Here is a 16753-nt window from a genome sequence, read left to right as displayed (position 1 = left end):
GTGAAAGAAGCAATTATCTTCAATAAACTTTTCCTGTAAGTAAACTATAACGGAGTAAGGTCTCTCGTGAGCTGGGACCCACCTGGGTGGCTGTGACAAACGCTATCCCCTTTGTACTTTTGGAAAGGTGTCTAAGCTTCCTGTTGTTCCCATTATAATCATAACACCATGGAAGATGGTTTTAGAGAGTTAGAGGATTCCAAAAACTGTGACAACAGTAGGTTTTTAAGAAGTCACACTCTGTTCTTGGAAAGCTCTGTAGGAGTCATTACCTTGAAATATTGAGTCACATGATAGTTTTCCATAGGATTATCAGACCATTTTTGCAGGTTCCATGGGTGGGTGGAAGGGGTTTATGAAAACTTTGCACCCCTGTGAATTGAACTGACTTTTAGGCTCCCTTCCCTTCAGTGTTTGCAAGTGTGATGTTTACACACAAGGATGTGGACTTCTCACATGCATTCCTGATGATGTGTTTAGGATCTTTGAACATCAAGCACTGAATGTTCCCATAAACAAGTATCTGCCGCCTTAACAGAATCATGAGATAGCCCAGGTAAATTCTTTAAGCAAGTTTATTACATCAAAACCATAATTAGAATATATTTTAAAAATGTGTTCCTTGAAACAAACTTTCACTAGCAACATGCTAAAAGCAGGGATTTATTGAGTTAATCATTCATGCTAACAGTAAGAGTACATAGAAATAAAATATAGACTGACAAATGCAGAGTGATGACACATTTTATAGATGCATTTACAAATTACTCCACCTTAATACCTTAACAGAAAAAGAAATCTGTTTTATCTCACCACAAGTAGTTTCAATGCAACTGGTCTTGGCTCAAGTAACTTTATATATGTATTCTCTTGGGGGCAAGAAAAACACTTGAGAATATAGAAACTGAACAGGTCAAGGAGAATTTTATATAGCAATACTACAAAAAGGAAAATGTTGCAAATCTCAGTGAGGTGAAGAGAAAAAAGAATGAGCTTGAATATCTGAAGTGTCATATCTAACAATATTGGGCTGGTCCCAAAGGTTTCCTTTTATTAATGGAAGTAGCCTCCATTAATGAAAGAAACTTTCACAAATGGGAGGAATCTTGTGAGTGGAAGACTCTCTCCATAAGTTGATTCAATTTTTCTGCTCATATTTTGTCTGTTGTTTGACAGGAAGCCTAAATTCATTTATTCAATAATAAGTAAGGAACAATGGGTCAGTGCATTTGGCTTCTAACCAGAAGGTTGGTGGTTCAAGCGCACCCAGGATTCCTACATTGCAGGGGGTTGGATTAGATTACCCCCGGAGTTATTACCAACACTACAACTCTATGGCTCATTTGATGCAGATGAATGGCATAAAAATGGGCTTCTCAGGGGGGACAAGTAGTGCTGGGGGGCAGACATCTTTTTAATGCATCTGTTTGTTGGTTCCATTTATGAATCATGCCATATAAAACATCTTGAAGTGATTTAACAAAGAAAACATCAGTGAAACATAGATAAAGCAATTATGCATATAAAAATAATGTGCCACTGGAAACAATGCCATCCTATGACTTAGCCCTGTTACCATGGGGCCATTCTGATACCAATGAGGACAGCTGCTGGTCTGCTGCTTATTGTGGTTCCAGCACCATGTGGTGGCAAAACATTTTTTTGAGTAAAAGAGAGAGACTGTGAAAGCTTCTGCTGCCCTGTGGAACATGGTAAGCCCGTGCCCTTGAAAAACCTTACAGTTTTCCCCAATTTACTACAAAAGTCTCCAATTCCCCCTGCTAATGGCCCTGTGGAAGTGGAGAGGCAAAGTTTCAGACCATCAGAAATTATAATATGAATGGAACAAATGGTTTTGCAGTACCTTAAGGACTAAGCATTCTAAACGACTACAATTGTCTACCATGGCTTAGTCCTAAATGCTCATGCAGCAGAGTAGTGTCCCCATTTTCACCTTTGAAATGGTTGAGAAAATGTGTGCAGCTTGGTTTAGAACTTTTGTTAGCTTCTGTAATCCCACATAATCTCTGGTAAGCACAGGTATAAATCCTTCCCGCTTTATTTCATTTTTGTCGTGAGAGTGATTTGCAGAAGTGCGCATATAATGTAGGAAGCCACAGTTATTTGTTACATGTGAGCTCTTGCTATTCTTAGGACTGCCTACCTGCGACTCCCTGTGCAATTTGACATCCATTTTCCCTCAGATTAAAGTAAATGGGAAATCCACTTGGAATTTAGCAAAGGGAATGCAAAGTGTGAATGCTATTTGCCACTGCTCTCTTTTGCTGTGATGACCTCCTCCTCCTCAACCAGCAGAGCTGGTTCTGAGTATAGAAAAGCCTTCAGCTGGGAATTCACTAGTGGGTGGCAATGAGAAATGACTTTGCTATTACAGGATCTGAGGGTGCATTGGATGCCATGGTTGTGCTTATAAAGCCAGCTGTGCTGTGAACATGGACCAGGTACTAATGGCACCAGTACAGAGTTTATTTCTAGATGGCACATGTTCCTAACTGGGAAGCATTGCCTGGGTGTGCACAAGCTGTCAGTTAAAACACTGCTTTTCTATCACTCATTCCTACCCCTTCCATAATCCTGCCTCATTTGCCCCCTCCTTTGCCACTCTAGACATTGCCTAAAATGAAATTCTTTTTGCAGATGCCCTTGTAGAGAAAACTCCTTTCAGGACAGTTTCTTAGAATATTATTCTTTATTAAATTTATATACTGCCTGTTATGAGTATATTTCACTGCCCTTTATCTGAAGATCACAATAAACAGAAAACCTGTTTATTGAGTGTTCATTATGATTTGTTCGCAGGGAGATTATATGATGTTGTGTCAAACAAGTGTTATCCCGCACTTCCTACCATGCTTTCTTATCACTTTTCTTAAAGCAAAAAGTCAAAGGGTGTGTGTGTTGTTGTGGCGCAGCAGTGCCAAAGCAACTTTGACTTCACAACCTGAATATGCTGGTATGTGATGGAATCCTACCCAGTAATAGTACCTACAGAAGCACCCATAGTTTCTATCTTGCACATGTGTCCTGTTCATGCTTGGTTCCAGCTTGGACATGGCTTTGGAGTCAATATTGTATACCTAGGCGGTACTTCAGAACAGGGCATATAGTGCTGCTGGTTTTGGAAATTCCCTTCTGGTTGGAAGTACAGTTGTTCCACACACTAATGACACCAGAAGATGTATTCGTTCACTCAGCCTTTGGGGACATAACTGTTATAAAACTGCAGCAGTTTTGAATCTGCAGCAGTTTTGAATCTGTATTTGTATATGTCAATGATTTCTGTAACATAGATGTTTTTATTTTTCTATGTGTTTTATTTTTATTTTGGCTTCCATGAGAGGTAGGGCAATGTGAAAATACTACTATTACTACTGCTGCTGCTTCTTCTTCTATTACTACTACTGCTACTGCTACTACTATTACTATTACTGCTACTACTACTACTACTATTACTGCTACCAATGATAATGTGTACTGCATGGGTAGGCAAACTAAGGCCCAGGGGCCGGATCAGGCCCAATCACCTTCTAAATCCAGCCCCCGGACGGTCCAGGAATTAGCATGTTTTTACATGAGGAGAATGTGTCCTTTTGTTTAAAATGCATCTCTGGGTTATTTGTGGGGCATAAGAATTTGTTCATTTTTCCTCCCCAAAATATAGTCCTGCCACCCACAAGGTCTGAGGGACAGTGGACCAGTCCCCTGCTGAAAACGTTTGCTGACCCCTGGTGTAATGTGATTGAAGCTGGTTTTGGGCCAGAAAACTGGGTTCAAATGCTACCAGCAAAGTAAACCCATTTTGTTGGCCTTGTATTAATTGTCTGACTTTTCCATCTGTAAGCAGTTGCAAATGACTGTTGGGAAAGTGGACACAATAAATATTGCAAAAAACTGTATAAAGTAAGTGCTACATAGATATAGTTATGGCAGGGAAGTTTTAAAATGCAACACAAACATTATCTCGCCATATTTATTCTGTTGCCTTTTTAGCCTGTGCAAAAATGTTTCCTCAAATCATTGGCAGAGGCATCTAGCAATTGAGCAGCAAGGACCTTTTCAATGCCCAGGCTATATACTGCTTCACAGCTTTCTGCCGAGAATGGAGAGATCTCATCTTCACACTGCTGTGATTCAGTGGCATTGTGTTAATGTATTAGCAGCCATGAATACCTCTTAGTATTCATACAGCTTGCATTTGTTTTATTTAACCTAAAATGATGGTGTTCCTCCTTTCGTTTAGGAAGTATTTGCAATAGAAGACTTTTATTATTATTTCTTAAGGAGCATGGAAGTTCAAGTCAGATTTTTCATTCTAGTGTCTTACTTGGTTCCACAGTGCCTTGCACACAACAGTACCTGGATATGTTTGATGCACCACCCGCTTTCCTAGATTGAGAATGGCTAAACTATATCACCATTGAAGAATTGCCAAAACCACTCCCCCTTGGTGCATGTTGTGCTATCCTGTCATAGATAATCCAGAACCAAGTTTCTTGTTAACACACTTTGAGGTATTGCAGAGTTGTGGCTTTATTAGTGCGAACCAAAGCCAAGTTCCTAAGCGCTAATGGCCATTAGTTCCCCCACAAGATTTTATAGAAGAACTAAAGTGCTCAGGTTTGTTCTGATAACTAGGATTAACTTGAATGCTTGCACAGAGATTGCGGTTCCATATCGTGCCAATAATTCCAATAAAATTTGTCGGCCTTTTCCCGTTCCCACCATAAACTGTTGTAGAGCCATCAAAGAACATGGATGGCTGAATTTCAGCAATTCATAAGCTGGAGTTTGCTTCCAAGTCTTTGAAGTAAACTTTAGTCAGACTTTATGAAATTTTTCCTGGAGTGAAGTGTTAGAAATTTTAAAACGAAAGCCTGTTCTGGTGCCGGCCTACCATGGGGTTCCAAAGGACATACGTCATTACCGGCGATTTCCTCACTCTGATTTTTTCTGTCCCTGTGTAGGCCTCAACTGCACAACACTACAAAAATTAAATGCTTTCTGTCTTCCAAGTTACCAGTATTATGGCATCTTTGTAGAAGTGTTGTTGTAATGAAGGCTGTCTTTGTGTATCTTTTTTGTCTTAAAGGAGCTCATGGTGGAAAACATGAAATTATTTCATATTTTCTTCATTACACTTCTGCGCGAAGTGTTTTGAACACGCGTTTTCCCCTTGCAAATATACTAGCCTATATATTGGCTTCCAGCCACCAGTACATAGCAGTCAATGGAATCCAAACACAAAAAACAAGGAAGGGAGCACTTGATGAGGGTGCCACGCATGATCAGGCTACCCTTGGTCTCAGATATTGATGCATGTGTTGGCCACACCCACCTCCAGCGCATGTACAATCCATGTCAGCCAGGAGGAGGCACTGTGTGAGTAGGATCCAAATTTAGCACCGTTGTTCTCCAACCAAACATTGTTTACAAAAATGCATATATTAGGGAGAAATGTGTATAAAAATGAATATATTAGTGAAAGGAACATACAAAATGGCATTCTATTAAGAGAAGCTACTTGCAAAAAAGAAGTATATGTTGGTCATAGTAGCATAGAATTGTAAAGTTGGGACACCAAGGGTCATCTAGTCCAACTATCTGCAATGCAGGAATCTCAACTAAAGCATCCGTGACAAATGGCCGTGACAGATGGCCATCTAACCTCTACGTAAAAACCTCCAAGGAAGGAGAGTCAACCACCTCCCAAGGGAGACTGTGCCAAAACGGTAGACAAGAATGTGGCTATTAGAAGAAATTCACTGAAGAATCTTCACCCGTTTTTTAAAAATAAATAAATTGCAAATTGCTGCAGAAACATGGAGAAATGAATTCAAAACGGGAAAAATGAGAAACTGAGAGAACTGAAATAGACAGATCCTTCCATCCCTATGCATGAAAGCCGCATCACATGTTCATGTTGTTGTTGTTTAGTCATTTAGTCATGTCCGATTCTTTGTGACCCCATGGACCAGAGCACGCCAGGCACTCCTGTCTTCCACTGCCTCCTGCAGTTCCGTCAAACTCATGCTGGTAGCTTCAAGAACACTGTCCAGCCATCTCGTCTTCTGTCGTCCCCTTCTCCTTGTGCCCTCAATCTTTCCCAACATCAGGGGCTTTTCCAGGGATCCCTTTGCCTGTGGCAAAGGGGCTTGAATAACTCAGAGAAGCTGTGAGCTATGCCGTGCAGGGCTACCCAGGATGGATAGGTCATAGTGGAGAGTTTTGACCAAACGTGATCCACCTGGAGCAGGAACTGGCAAGCCACTCCAGTATCCCTGCCAAGAAAACTCCATGGACAAAGATATGTTCGCACTGAATGCCTAAAGATGTGCTTCCTAAGGCAGTGATGGAATAACCAATTCCTAAGGTTCCAGCAGCTGTTTTTACATATTTACCATGTATGCACAGACTTCTGAGATACTGGTGGATGAATGCCATGACCCTTTTATCTGCTGGTACCAGAAGCATCAGCTGTGACATCAACTGTACGGATTGTAGTATTCATCATTTTAAAAATATCATCCCATTAAACTTTCAGTTCTAATTATATGCTAATACTAGTTTTAAAAAAATGTTCTTATGTCAGCTTGTGACAGAACTGGAGCAATGACTGAGAGATTCAAGCCTAGGGAGTCTTTGAAAAATATACTATTTTAAGACAGCAATATTCTGGTTCTAAATATCATGGACGATTGCACACTGGCTAGATTTTTTAAAATTAGATAACTTTAAAGTAACTGTCAACTTTTAACTAAATTTCAAGGAAGATTTCTAGCTCACCTTCCTCAAAGCAAGGCAGAGAGGAGGAAGCCTCTACATTAGCAATAGAAACATTGTCTTGTGTGGTACCATGGGTTGTTGCCAACAAAGTTTCCCTGTAAATGCAAGAGCAAAACCCCTAGAGCAAATTGGAGGAGGCCATAGGAGAAGAAGTTCTGTTATGCAGATGGAAATCCTTGTGCTAACAGGATGGCTTTGTGGGGTACAATCCCATGTCTTGCAGTGGACCAGCATTCTGCTTTTTTCCTTCTGTGTCCCACATTCCTTTTCCTCAGACTTTCCTTTCCAGTTCATATCCATGATATTCAAAATGGAACCCTGTTAGTTTCCACCCCTTCTATATTTCCTAGCTTCCTCTATCTTCTGCCTTCCTGTCTAGGATTTCTAGAAGTACCATAGACCTAGAAAGTGCCTAGAAAGAGTTCAGAAACCAAGAAATCAGAAACTAATACATAGCATGTTTATATTTAGCTTATCCCTTTTAATTTTTTTTTAGTTCCTATGAGCAATATGTCTGTGTGTAAATATATAAACAAAACACTTTTCTTTGTCAGTTCTATATGTTATGAGTACTATAACTGCCCTAGTGAGTTATTAACAATTTTGCTGTAGTTAATGCATTATTTAAAAGTGGCCATCAATTTGTAAGAAGCATCCTCAGCTACAGGGTTAGTGGGCCAAAACTTTCCACTGAAGGAAGGAAAAGAGTCCATTGTGAAAGGGGGCAAAGCTGCCTTCGCTTTGGGGGGCAGAGGGGAACATTCACTAAATACCCCTGCAACCTCCCTTCGGCTAGTGACAACCATTGGAGTGCCATTTATCCTCATGTGGAATGATACCATGTCATGACATAGCTATGTTCTCAGCTAGCATCAGAAAATAAAAATAAGGCCTGATAAGCTAGGAGGGGCAGCAGTGAGTTTCATGGCCCCATGCCCTCTTGGTACCCCAAATGGAGAAAAGGGGCACATTGTCAATCATAATGGAGAACACTAGTTTGATAAGGTAGAAGGAACCAGGTGGCAAAAGTAAGGGTCAAGAACACTAACCTTGCTGTGCATAGGCACACTTCCCTCTATACTCCAGGAACTCCCAGTTCTCTGTTCTAGTTTTGCCTTGTAACAACCAAATTCCACGTACACCCTATTAACTGAAACAACCCTCAATAAAGAGTATGTCTGCCATAAACCTGAACTAAAGTTTTGTGATAAATCCCCTAAGCCAGCCATCCTGGCTGCCAATGAAAACTCCACACACAGCTCCTATGATGTCAGTGTTTCCAGCTGTGATTCCACTCAGCTAGATTAGCTCTGTGGTGGTTTGAGGGAATAGCGAAAACAGAAACACAAGTTTGGTATTGATTTGTCTTCTACAGGCATATTTATGAGCGTTCTTCTAGAGGACCATGGCTTTTAGTAATGGATCATTCTGGTTGTTTCCTTCAAAACACTTTTCAACCCTGGCACTCTTCTTCCATTTTCTTAAATCTCTCTCTCCCCCCCACCCCCGCAATGCCTTTTATTGGCATGTTTGTCCACAGGCACATTTTCTGCAAAATCTCACAGATGAAATATGCATGATTTGCTGAGGCTGGGGTGGATTCTGGCAAGCCACTTTTGTGGCCTCATGAATAATGGTTGTCTATTGCAAGACAGAAGCGGGAACTAATAATGCACAAAGCAGATATTCCAGATGGGAAAAACCCCTCTCAAAGCCAGCCACATAATACACAGCAAGTCAAACTAATAAAAGCCACATATATCTACATGTTGCATTCATACTGGGGGATATTTGTGCCATTTGATAGATGAGAAACACTGAGGAGTCACTTCCAGTAAAGTGGTTAAATACACAGGTGTGTGCAGGACAACTCAGAGTGTGTACCCAGGGTTTTAATCTGTTTATTTCACTGAAAGAAGACAGGAGGGTGGACAACAACACAAACAAATATGGACAAGGAAGAGGTAAAGCGTGTTCTCCTTCATGGAGAGCACGTATTGCGGTGGGGGCCGCCAGGACACTCCAAAGTTGGGGGCGGGCTAATTGATCGTTGCCATTTGTTGATTGACAGCCAGAAATGCTAAAACTCCTTGCACGAGGCTAGGGCTTCCTCATTTTGACCGTGCATCGGATTGCCCACCCCCCCTCCCTAGAATTAGGGTTGTTCGCTTTGACCTTGCTATGCCTGTCATGGGGTTGTCTGCTCTTGGGGCAGGGGCCCAGTAGGAATTTTGTCCATCTGGCTGATTGGCTGGGGCCATTTGGTTTTTGCCTACTGCGTAGCAAATCGTCACAACTTGTAAGGTTGCGGTTAGGCATTGGTTTATAGTTTGGTTGGTTGAGGGGCAGTGGTTGAGTGCCTGCCCCTCTGATGCTGCTGCTGCAAGGGATTCCGTTAAAGGAATTGGGGGCTAACTATTGCTTGTCCACTCTGTCAAGGGGGCTCGGGCCATAGCAATGAGCTCCTGGTTGCATTTGGGGTGAGGGCAGGTTCCCTGCTCCGCGTAACCCCCAAGTGTATTCCCCCATTCTGACTTTCGCATCGTGCGGAATGTCAGTCTGTCCCCCACGGTGGGAGCAGACAGTCACAACCAATGCCTAAGCAACCACTCACAAATTTGTATTTTAATAAAGTTGTGGCCAAAATTATGCCAAAAATCTTAAACAAAAAATTCTGTGTGATGTGTGAGTTATTGGGGTGGCCCTGGGGATCTCAACATGCAAAGGGTCAAAAAGCTTACAGAACAATCACAAGAAGAGTGGTCAAGGAGCCAAAACAGGAGATTTTTTTCCTGCAGAGAAAAAGACCTGTGCCAAGCTGACCAGAAGCGGGCAGCACCAAAAGCAGGATGGCTCCTCCTCTGCCTTGCTTGTGTGCCACAAGAGCAGTCCCTCATCCTCACAGATCTCTCTTCACAAAAGGTGACTAGCAGAGCTCAGCTAGAGCCATGAGATAGAGACAGGTGCAGGCAGATGAAAAAAGCTGGAATGGACCTGAAGCTTTTGCCTGCGGAGGAAGAGTTTCTGCTCCTTCCTTACTACCACTGCTGGAACCAATCATCCCACTTCTGCTTCTAGAGACAGGCAGGGCAGAAACTACAGATGCATTTTAGAAAAATTCCAGCCTTTTTCTTCTTCCTGTGTCTCTCTCTGTCTGTTTCCTTTGATCCCACCATACATGCAGCTCATGTAATGTGATGGTTTTTTTTTCTTTTCTCTGTGAACGAAACTTTGAGCCTAAACATGACTGAGCAGAAGATGTATACAGAACTGGATCGATGCCGACAAATGCTTTTTCAACCAGCAAGTAAACAACACCTCCTCAGGCCAACTGCCATATCTCAAAACCATCTTTCCCGACTCGTACAACAACCTCCTTATAAATTCCAATCTTCCTTAAATGCTAAGCAAGCAAATTTATGCAGAAAAAGTAGAGTTTGAGAAGCCAAGGGGAAAATGTTTCATTGTCCTATGATAAAAAAAACCCTGAATTATGTCTCAGTAATGGGAACCACTACCATCCTTGTGCAGTAAATCCTTTACTACCATCCTTGTGCAGTAAAGGTAAATAAATGCCCAATAATCTCAATTGCTTGGGTTGTTGGAAGTACACATTAATGAAACATCTGCTCCAGTTTGTCCCTGGCAAATTGAAAGCTTCTATTGATGAAATGCAGATCAAAGGAAATTTCTGACATGTAGCTTTCAGCAGCTATAGTAACTATGAAGCAAATACTATATTTGTATTTTGGAAGTGGAAGCTATATTTATATTTCTAAAAATCATTATTTAGAATATGTTCCATTATGCTCAGAATATCATTCTGGAATGGCAATTGTAGATTGCTATTCAAGTATTTATTATCTGAATTTCAATATGAAAAGAGTCTGTCCTATCTCCAGTTCCAGGTGTTCCTTATGTAATTTGTTAGTAGGAAATTATATTTAAAAATGACCTTCCAGCCTCATATTAGTTCCCCTTCCTGAATGCGTGGTGTGTATGCTATTCTGCAGAAACAAGTGGGATGCCTGTGGTATATTGGTATAGTAACTGGTTGCTTGCACTGCTTTGTAGTTTATGTACATTGTTTAGAATGCATGCATAGAAAAGCAAGTAATAAATACTTTAAATAAATGACTGATCAATGGTAGGGTGTCCATAACAAGATTCACAAAGGGGCGGAATGAGCCGCAGAGAGTTTAGGTCATAGTCAACTAAGTTTTACTCAGAGTACTGTAATATGAAGTTACACAGATGCAAACCCTGCTGAGATTTCAAGATCACTGGACCATATGTTGGATTGCTTTGCTTGTGTATGGATGAACATCTTAGTTTGAATATCTATCTATCTATTATCTATATTTTGGTAGCAGCTGTAAGCAGCCATTGCATTAGCAGCTTAAGGATATTCAGGTCTTTGATACAGGAAAATCAGCGTCTGGAACATTTCCCATCAACTTTTCTTATTCTTAACTCCTAAGAAAGTTGTAGCCTTACTCGTTGCTTTTTTTCTGGGGGGACACAGGGCTAAACATACCCCTAAACATTTTGTCAATCTAAGTTTGGCCTCATTGAGGGGCAGTATTTCAATATGAGAAGGAAAATGAGAGTACCCCTAAACATTTCTTTAAGAAAAAAGCACTGGCCTTACCCATTTGTTTTCTGATAATTGGATGTATGCTGCCTTAATGAGGTCCCATGTTAAGAAAGAAGAGTGCATAATTTCATCTTTTCTTCCTCTTTCTGATTTATATACACTTTCCCAGTATAAATTGTCACCAGCTGGTGAAAATTCTCTCAGAAGAATAAATGTCCAAACACTTCACCATGAAGTTGTTGTTTTTTTATTTAAAAACACCGTGTTAATTGCTTTTGTTTCCCTCTGGCACAGTGGAAGCTCTTCATCTGGGAACATTAATGGCAGCCCATGGTTATTTCTTTCCTATCTCAGACCATGTTTTAACGCTGAAAGATGATGGCACCTTTTACCGGTTCCAAGTAAGTATTCCTGCTTTATTTCATTGACTTGACATGTAATAGCAAGGGATTTCTTCACTGTCAATACAGCAGACTTCTGTTCATGATGTGGTCCAGTATCAGCAGCAGCTACTGAAAGGGCATCTCCCCCCTCCCCCAGCCACATACATAAAACACATGCGTTTGTGCAGGGAGTGGGGGAGAGGTGCCCTGATACAGCTAGTGGCTATAGAAGTGTTGTTGTTGTTTAGTCGTTTAGTCGTGTCCAACTCTTCATGATCCCATGGACCAGAGCACACCAGGCACTCCTGTCTTCCACTGCCTCCCCCAGTTTGGTCAAACTCATGCTGGTAGCTTCGAGAACACTGTCCAACCAACTTGTCCTCTGTCGTCCCCTTCTTCTTGTGCCCTCAATCTTTCCCAACATCAGGGAGTCTTCTCTTCTCATGAGGTGGCCAAAGTATTGGAGCCTGAGCTTCAGGATCTGTCCTTCCAGTGAGCACTCAGGGCTGATTTCCTTCAGAATGGATAGGTTTGATCTTCTTGCAGTCCATGGGACTCTCAAGAGTCTCCTCCAGCACCATAATTCAAAAGCATCAATTCTTCGGCGATCAGCCTGGCTATAGAAGTAGCCATCTGCAAACACATCCCAAAGGAATAGCGCACAGACAGATCCACATTCAGTTTCTGGCAGTGTTATGTGCAGAGCTTTGTTAGAAAAGCAATAACTGGAGTAGTTTAAGAAGGTGGCCAAAGGAAGAGGAGGGATAATTTATGGATACTTAGGAGAAGGGCAATAGCTCAGTGATAAAGTATTTGCTCTGCGTGTAGTCAGTCTCCAGATAGGGATTAGAATCTGATTAGGAATGGATTTAGGCAATAGGAGAAGATATATTATTTAGCTATTATCCTTCCTGGCTCATATGAGTGAGATCAGCAGAGCACCATCCTTTGCAGCTTTAAACTTGAAAGCTAAGGCAAGACTGAATCACCTTCTAGAAACAATGATCCAGGATGCTTTAAGGCAGACTGGATTTTCCTAGTATGACCCCTTCCACCCCCTCACTAAAAATATTAACCACACATGCATTGCTTTGTGAAGAAGTAAAAGTATTATCTACTTACATAATCAAGATCTCAAGCTGCAGTTAAATAGCAAAATGAAGGCAGGTTTATAACTTCTAAGTTACAAAAGTACAAGAGATTCTGAGTGGCCCAAGGCAGAGGTATAGGCCGGTTCCTAGCTAGTCACTGGAAAGATGCTCTGAAGCAATCCATTGTATACAGATCCATTGCATACAGGAAAACTGCAGAGAGAGAAGATGGTCTGTGCTACTTCCAGAAAGTCAAGTTATACTGTAAATTGGCACCATACTTACATTGGTTTCTCCTGCAAAGAAGTGGTGAGTGTTTTCAGAAAAATATAGATAATTGCCCAACCTTATAAGAAACACTTGATTCTATGCACAAAGGTATAACAACATTATTTGGAGTACCAATTTTTATTTGCTGTATGCCATTTAAATATGTTCATTTGATACTGTTAGCCACTCCCCAGACAGTTAAGTTTAGAAGTCAAAGGAAATGTATGTATGTTTATATTTTGTCAGACATAAATTCCTACATTCTTCCATTTTTGTTTTATTTTACAGACACCCTATTTTTGGCCATCCAATTGTTGGGAGCCGGAAAACACAGATTATGGTCAGTGTGGATCTCTCTTCTCTTTCACTCCGGAGTCTTGCATTGTATGGATGAAAGTCTCATAATCGCCTTTTGCATTTAATCCGTCTTTTTCACTAAACCACTCCTGGCTTTACTTTTCAAACCCAGGTCAAGAACTGCTAATGCTGAGCTCAAGATTGGCTTTGGTTTACAAAGTTTACTAAGGCAGAGGTCAAATCTGCACACAACATGGGAATACAAAAATAGCATTATTTTTGCCACTTTGTAAATGTGCTGATTCAGAAATTAATTCAAAGGCAGGGTTGGCACCAGATGTAAGCATTGTTGGGCACTACGCAAGGCCCACTCCCCAGAAAGAGTCCTACGGCTAATCCCTAGATCAGCCTGGTGCTTTTGCTCCTCCTCTGTCTTGCTGTTACTGCCTGGTAACAGCTATCCTGAGCACACAAGCAGCAACAAGAGAGAGGAGAAGATGAAGCTGCATTTTCCATTTGCCTTCTGCTCTCCCTTTGGATGGTTGTACAGTTTTGTCCCAGACTGAGATTGACAGTGGTGGCAACAGGAAGGAGGAGGTGGACCCACTCAAAGCATCTTGGCCAAGGGTCCTCTGAAGCCCAAAGCTGACACTGTTCACCGGTAGTGAATTTGACATTTGTGTTTGGTTGAAACAACAGCCAGAGATCAACTTAAGAATGCCCAAAGCTGAGAACTAATTCAGACTAGGTCACAGAGATGTGAATCTGTGCATGACCACCACCCCATGGCCACATTTGCTAATATCTTTCTAACATACATTAGGTGTCAAACAGGCATAGGCAAACTCTGGCCCTCCAGATGTTTGGGACTACAATTCCTATCATCCCTGACCACTGGTCCTGTTAGCTAGGGATGATGGGAATTGTGGTCCCAAATATCTGGAGGGCCGGAGTTTGCCTATGCCTGATGTAAAATGTTACTTAGATGTACTTTTATTTCAATCTCTGCCCCATAAACAAAGCATAGGGGATCATTAGGTGACCTCTTGTAGTATTCTTGTGAAAGACAGCAAGAGTTTGAAAAGTTCACTGTTAAGTAGTCCATTACATTTCTCTTTGACATAAGGTTACATTCCTTTTTGATATTTATGCCATGTATTATGCATGCAGGGCTTAAAAATTAAACTTAACATTAAATTTGAAACACATTCAACACATTTCAAAATGAAGACCTTATTCATTCCACAAAATGAATATATAAATGTAAATAGGCACTGTCAAAAAACAACAACCCTGGCTATGGACCTTTATTGCGTTGTACTGTGCCCAATCTATTATTGTGTTGGATTGTTGCCCCATTGTTCTTTCCTGCTTCACTTATAATTTTCTGGACTATATACATGGCATGAAAGGAGCAAGTTGTTTTGGTTATAGTCTTAAAATTTTGTGTGCATAGTGACTGAGTGGAAATTTGAAATGTAGATGGAAACAAGGAATCAACTTTTTAAATAAAGAAGTTTGGCTTTGGCGCACTTAAAAATGATATGTTCACCAGGTTGTCAACTTTATTTTTGGACGTTAGAAGTTTGTGCTTGCCTATGACCTGGGAGCTTAAATTTAAGGGGCTATTGAAATCATTCCGTGCCTATCTCAGGTTCACACAGCTCAGTTGTGAAATGCAAAGTCCTGGGACTGAAGCTCAGCTAAACAAATAGTTTTTCATTCCAAAGCAGGAATAGAAAACCTATGTCCCTCAATAAGTTGTTGAACTCAAAGTCTCATGAGCTGTGTCAGCATAGTCAACAGTGAGGAATGGTGGAAGGTGTAGCTTAGCAATATCTAGAGGCCCACATGTTGTCTATCCCTGCTGTAAAGTTGTATTAGTACTTTTGTGCCAGATCATCTTTTCAGAAGGCAGATTATCTCATAGCTTCAGCATCAGATGCAGTCCAACCAGTGGCGTAGCGTGGGTTGTCAGCACCCGGGGCAAGGCAAGTAATTTGTGCCCCCTAACCCGTGGATTTGCGCCCCCTAACCCTAACCCCCAGATGTTGCGCCCGGTGCAGCCGCCCCCCTGCACCCCCCACGCTACGCCACTGAGTCCAACTGAGGCCCCATCTGCACTATTTAAAGCAGTATCATACCAATCATGGCTTTTCTGAAATAATCCTGGGAACTGTAGTTTGTTAAGAGTGCTGAGTCTTGTTAGGAGACCTCTGTTTACCTCACAGAGCTGCAATTCCCAGAGTGGTTTAACAATCAATCCCTCTTCTCAGGGACTTAAGAGAATGGCAGCTCTGTGAGGAGAAGAGGGGGTCTCCTAACAACATTCACAAGAGTGTGCAATGCACCAATGTGCATACCTAAAACATACCACCTGGTCACTGAAGAAAGTTAGCTTTTCAGACTACGCAGTTTACACTCGTTCTATAACTGCCCCTGTTTGCCATCATGAGGGTACCAGTTTATTATAGGTCTTGTTCCTGTGCTTTTAACAATAACAATTGACTCCCCCCTCCATCACTTTATCTCTATGTCAGGAAAAACTTCACCTGCTAAATTCCCAGAGGAGCAGTTGGTCTCTTTCAACAGAGAGTCTCATGACCTTAAAGGCCAATTCATGTATGAGATTTCATGAACTATCACAGTCCCTTTATTTGATAACTGAAGTTCACAAAGACTTAGGTCATAATAAATCTTCTAAATTCTTGCATAGTTTAGGTTCGAGTGTATTATAGAATAATGCAATCTGGTTATTTGTGGTGTGTGGGAAAGAATAGGCCATGTATTTAGAGAGAAATTCATAACACTAGGATAGAATTTCCTTGCCTTTCCAGAATTCACCCCCAAAGCACATGTTTCAGAATAATCCTCTTGAATATTTCAGAATAATTTCAGAATAATCCTACTTAAAATGTAAGGAACAATTCGCACCAAGTATTCAAACTGCTGTAGTAACACTTTTGCTATTGTGGTTTATATACTTGGTGAGAAGTGCTATTTAAAACATTTCCCCAAAGTTTATCCCAAGATGCACCAGGCTTGTTATTAAGCCCCCCCTGCCCCGCCCCCCGCCTCCAAGCAGCTAGAGTTAGGTTTTGGTTTTCTTCTGGCTAGTGATTTTCTGGTCAGTAGCCATTTTAGAACACTGACAATGTGAAACAGTGGTATTGAATATCGACGCTGTGTGCACATTTGCATGAGGACTTGGTTTTCAAAGTGAGAGGTGTAATGTTTGCCTGCTGGCTTGGACATAGCTGTAAGCAGGAGGAGATATCTTCTGACCATACAATGTACATTTAATGCTTCCT

General features: G+C 41.3%; 1 protein-coding gene across 5 annotated transcripts in view; it reads left to right on the top strand.

Annotated features, from left to right (window-relative positions):
* Positions 1–16753, top strand: part of RGS7 (regulator of G protein signaling 7) — a 140397-nt gene that overhangs the window by 97893 nt on the left and 25751 nt on the right. For all 5 annotated transcript variants that reach the window (XM_081856375.1, XM_081856378.1, XM_081856377.1 and 2 more), the window contains exons 5-6: positions 11696–11802; positions 13434–13485. In XM_081856375.1, coding sequence (XP_081712501.1) covers positions 11696–11802; positions 13434–13485 — 159 coding nt within the window. The remainder of the gene's footprint in view (positions 1–11695; positions 11803–13433; positions 13486–16753) is intronic.

This window comes from Podarcis erhardii (genome assembly GCF_964252035.2).
Source record: "Podarcis erhardii genome assembly, chromosome: 3".
NCBI classification, from domain to species: domain Eukaryota; kingdom Metazoa; phylum Chordata; class Lepidosauria; order Squamata; family Lacertidae; genus Podarcis; species Podarcis erhardii.
The sequence above is the reverse complement of the archived record's forward strand: the minus strand, read 5'-3'. Positions and strand labels throughout refer to the sequence as shown.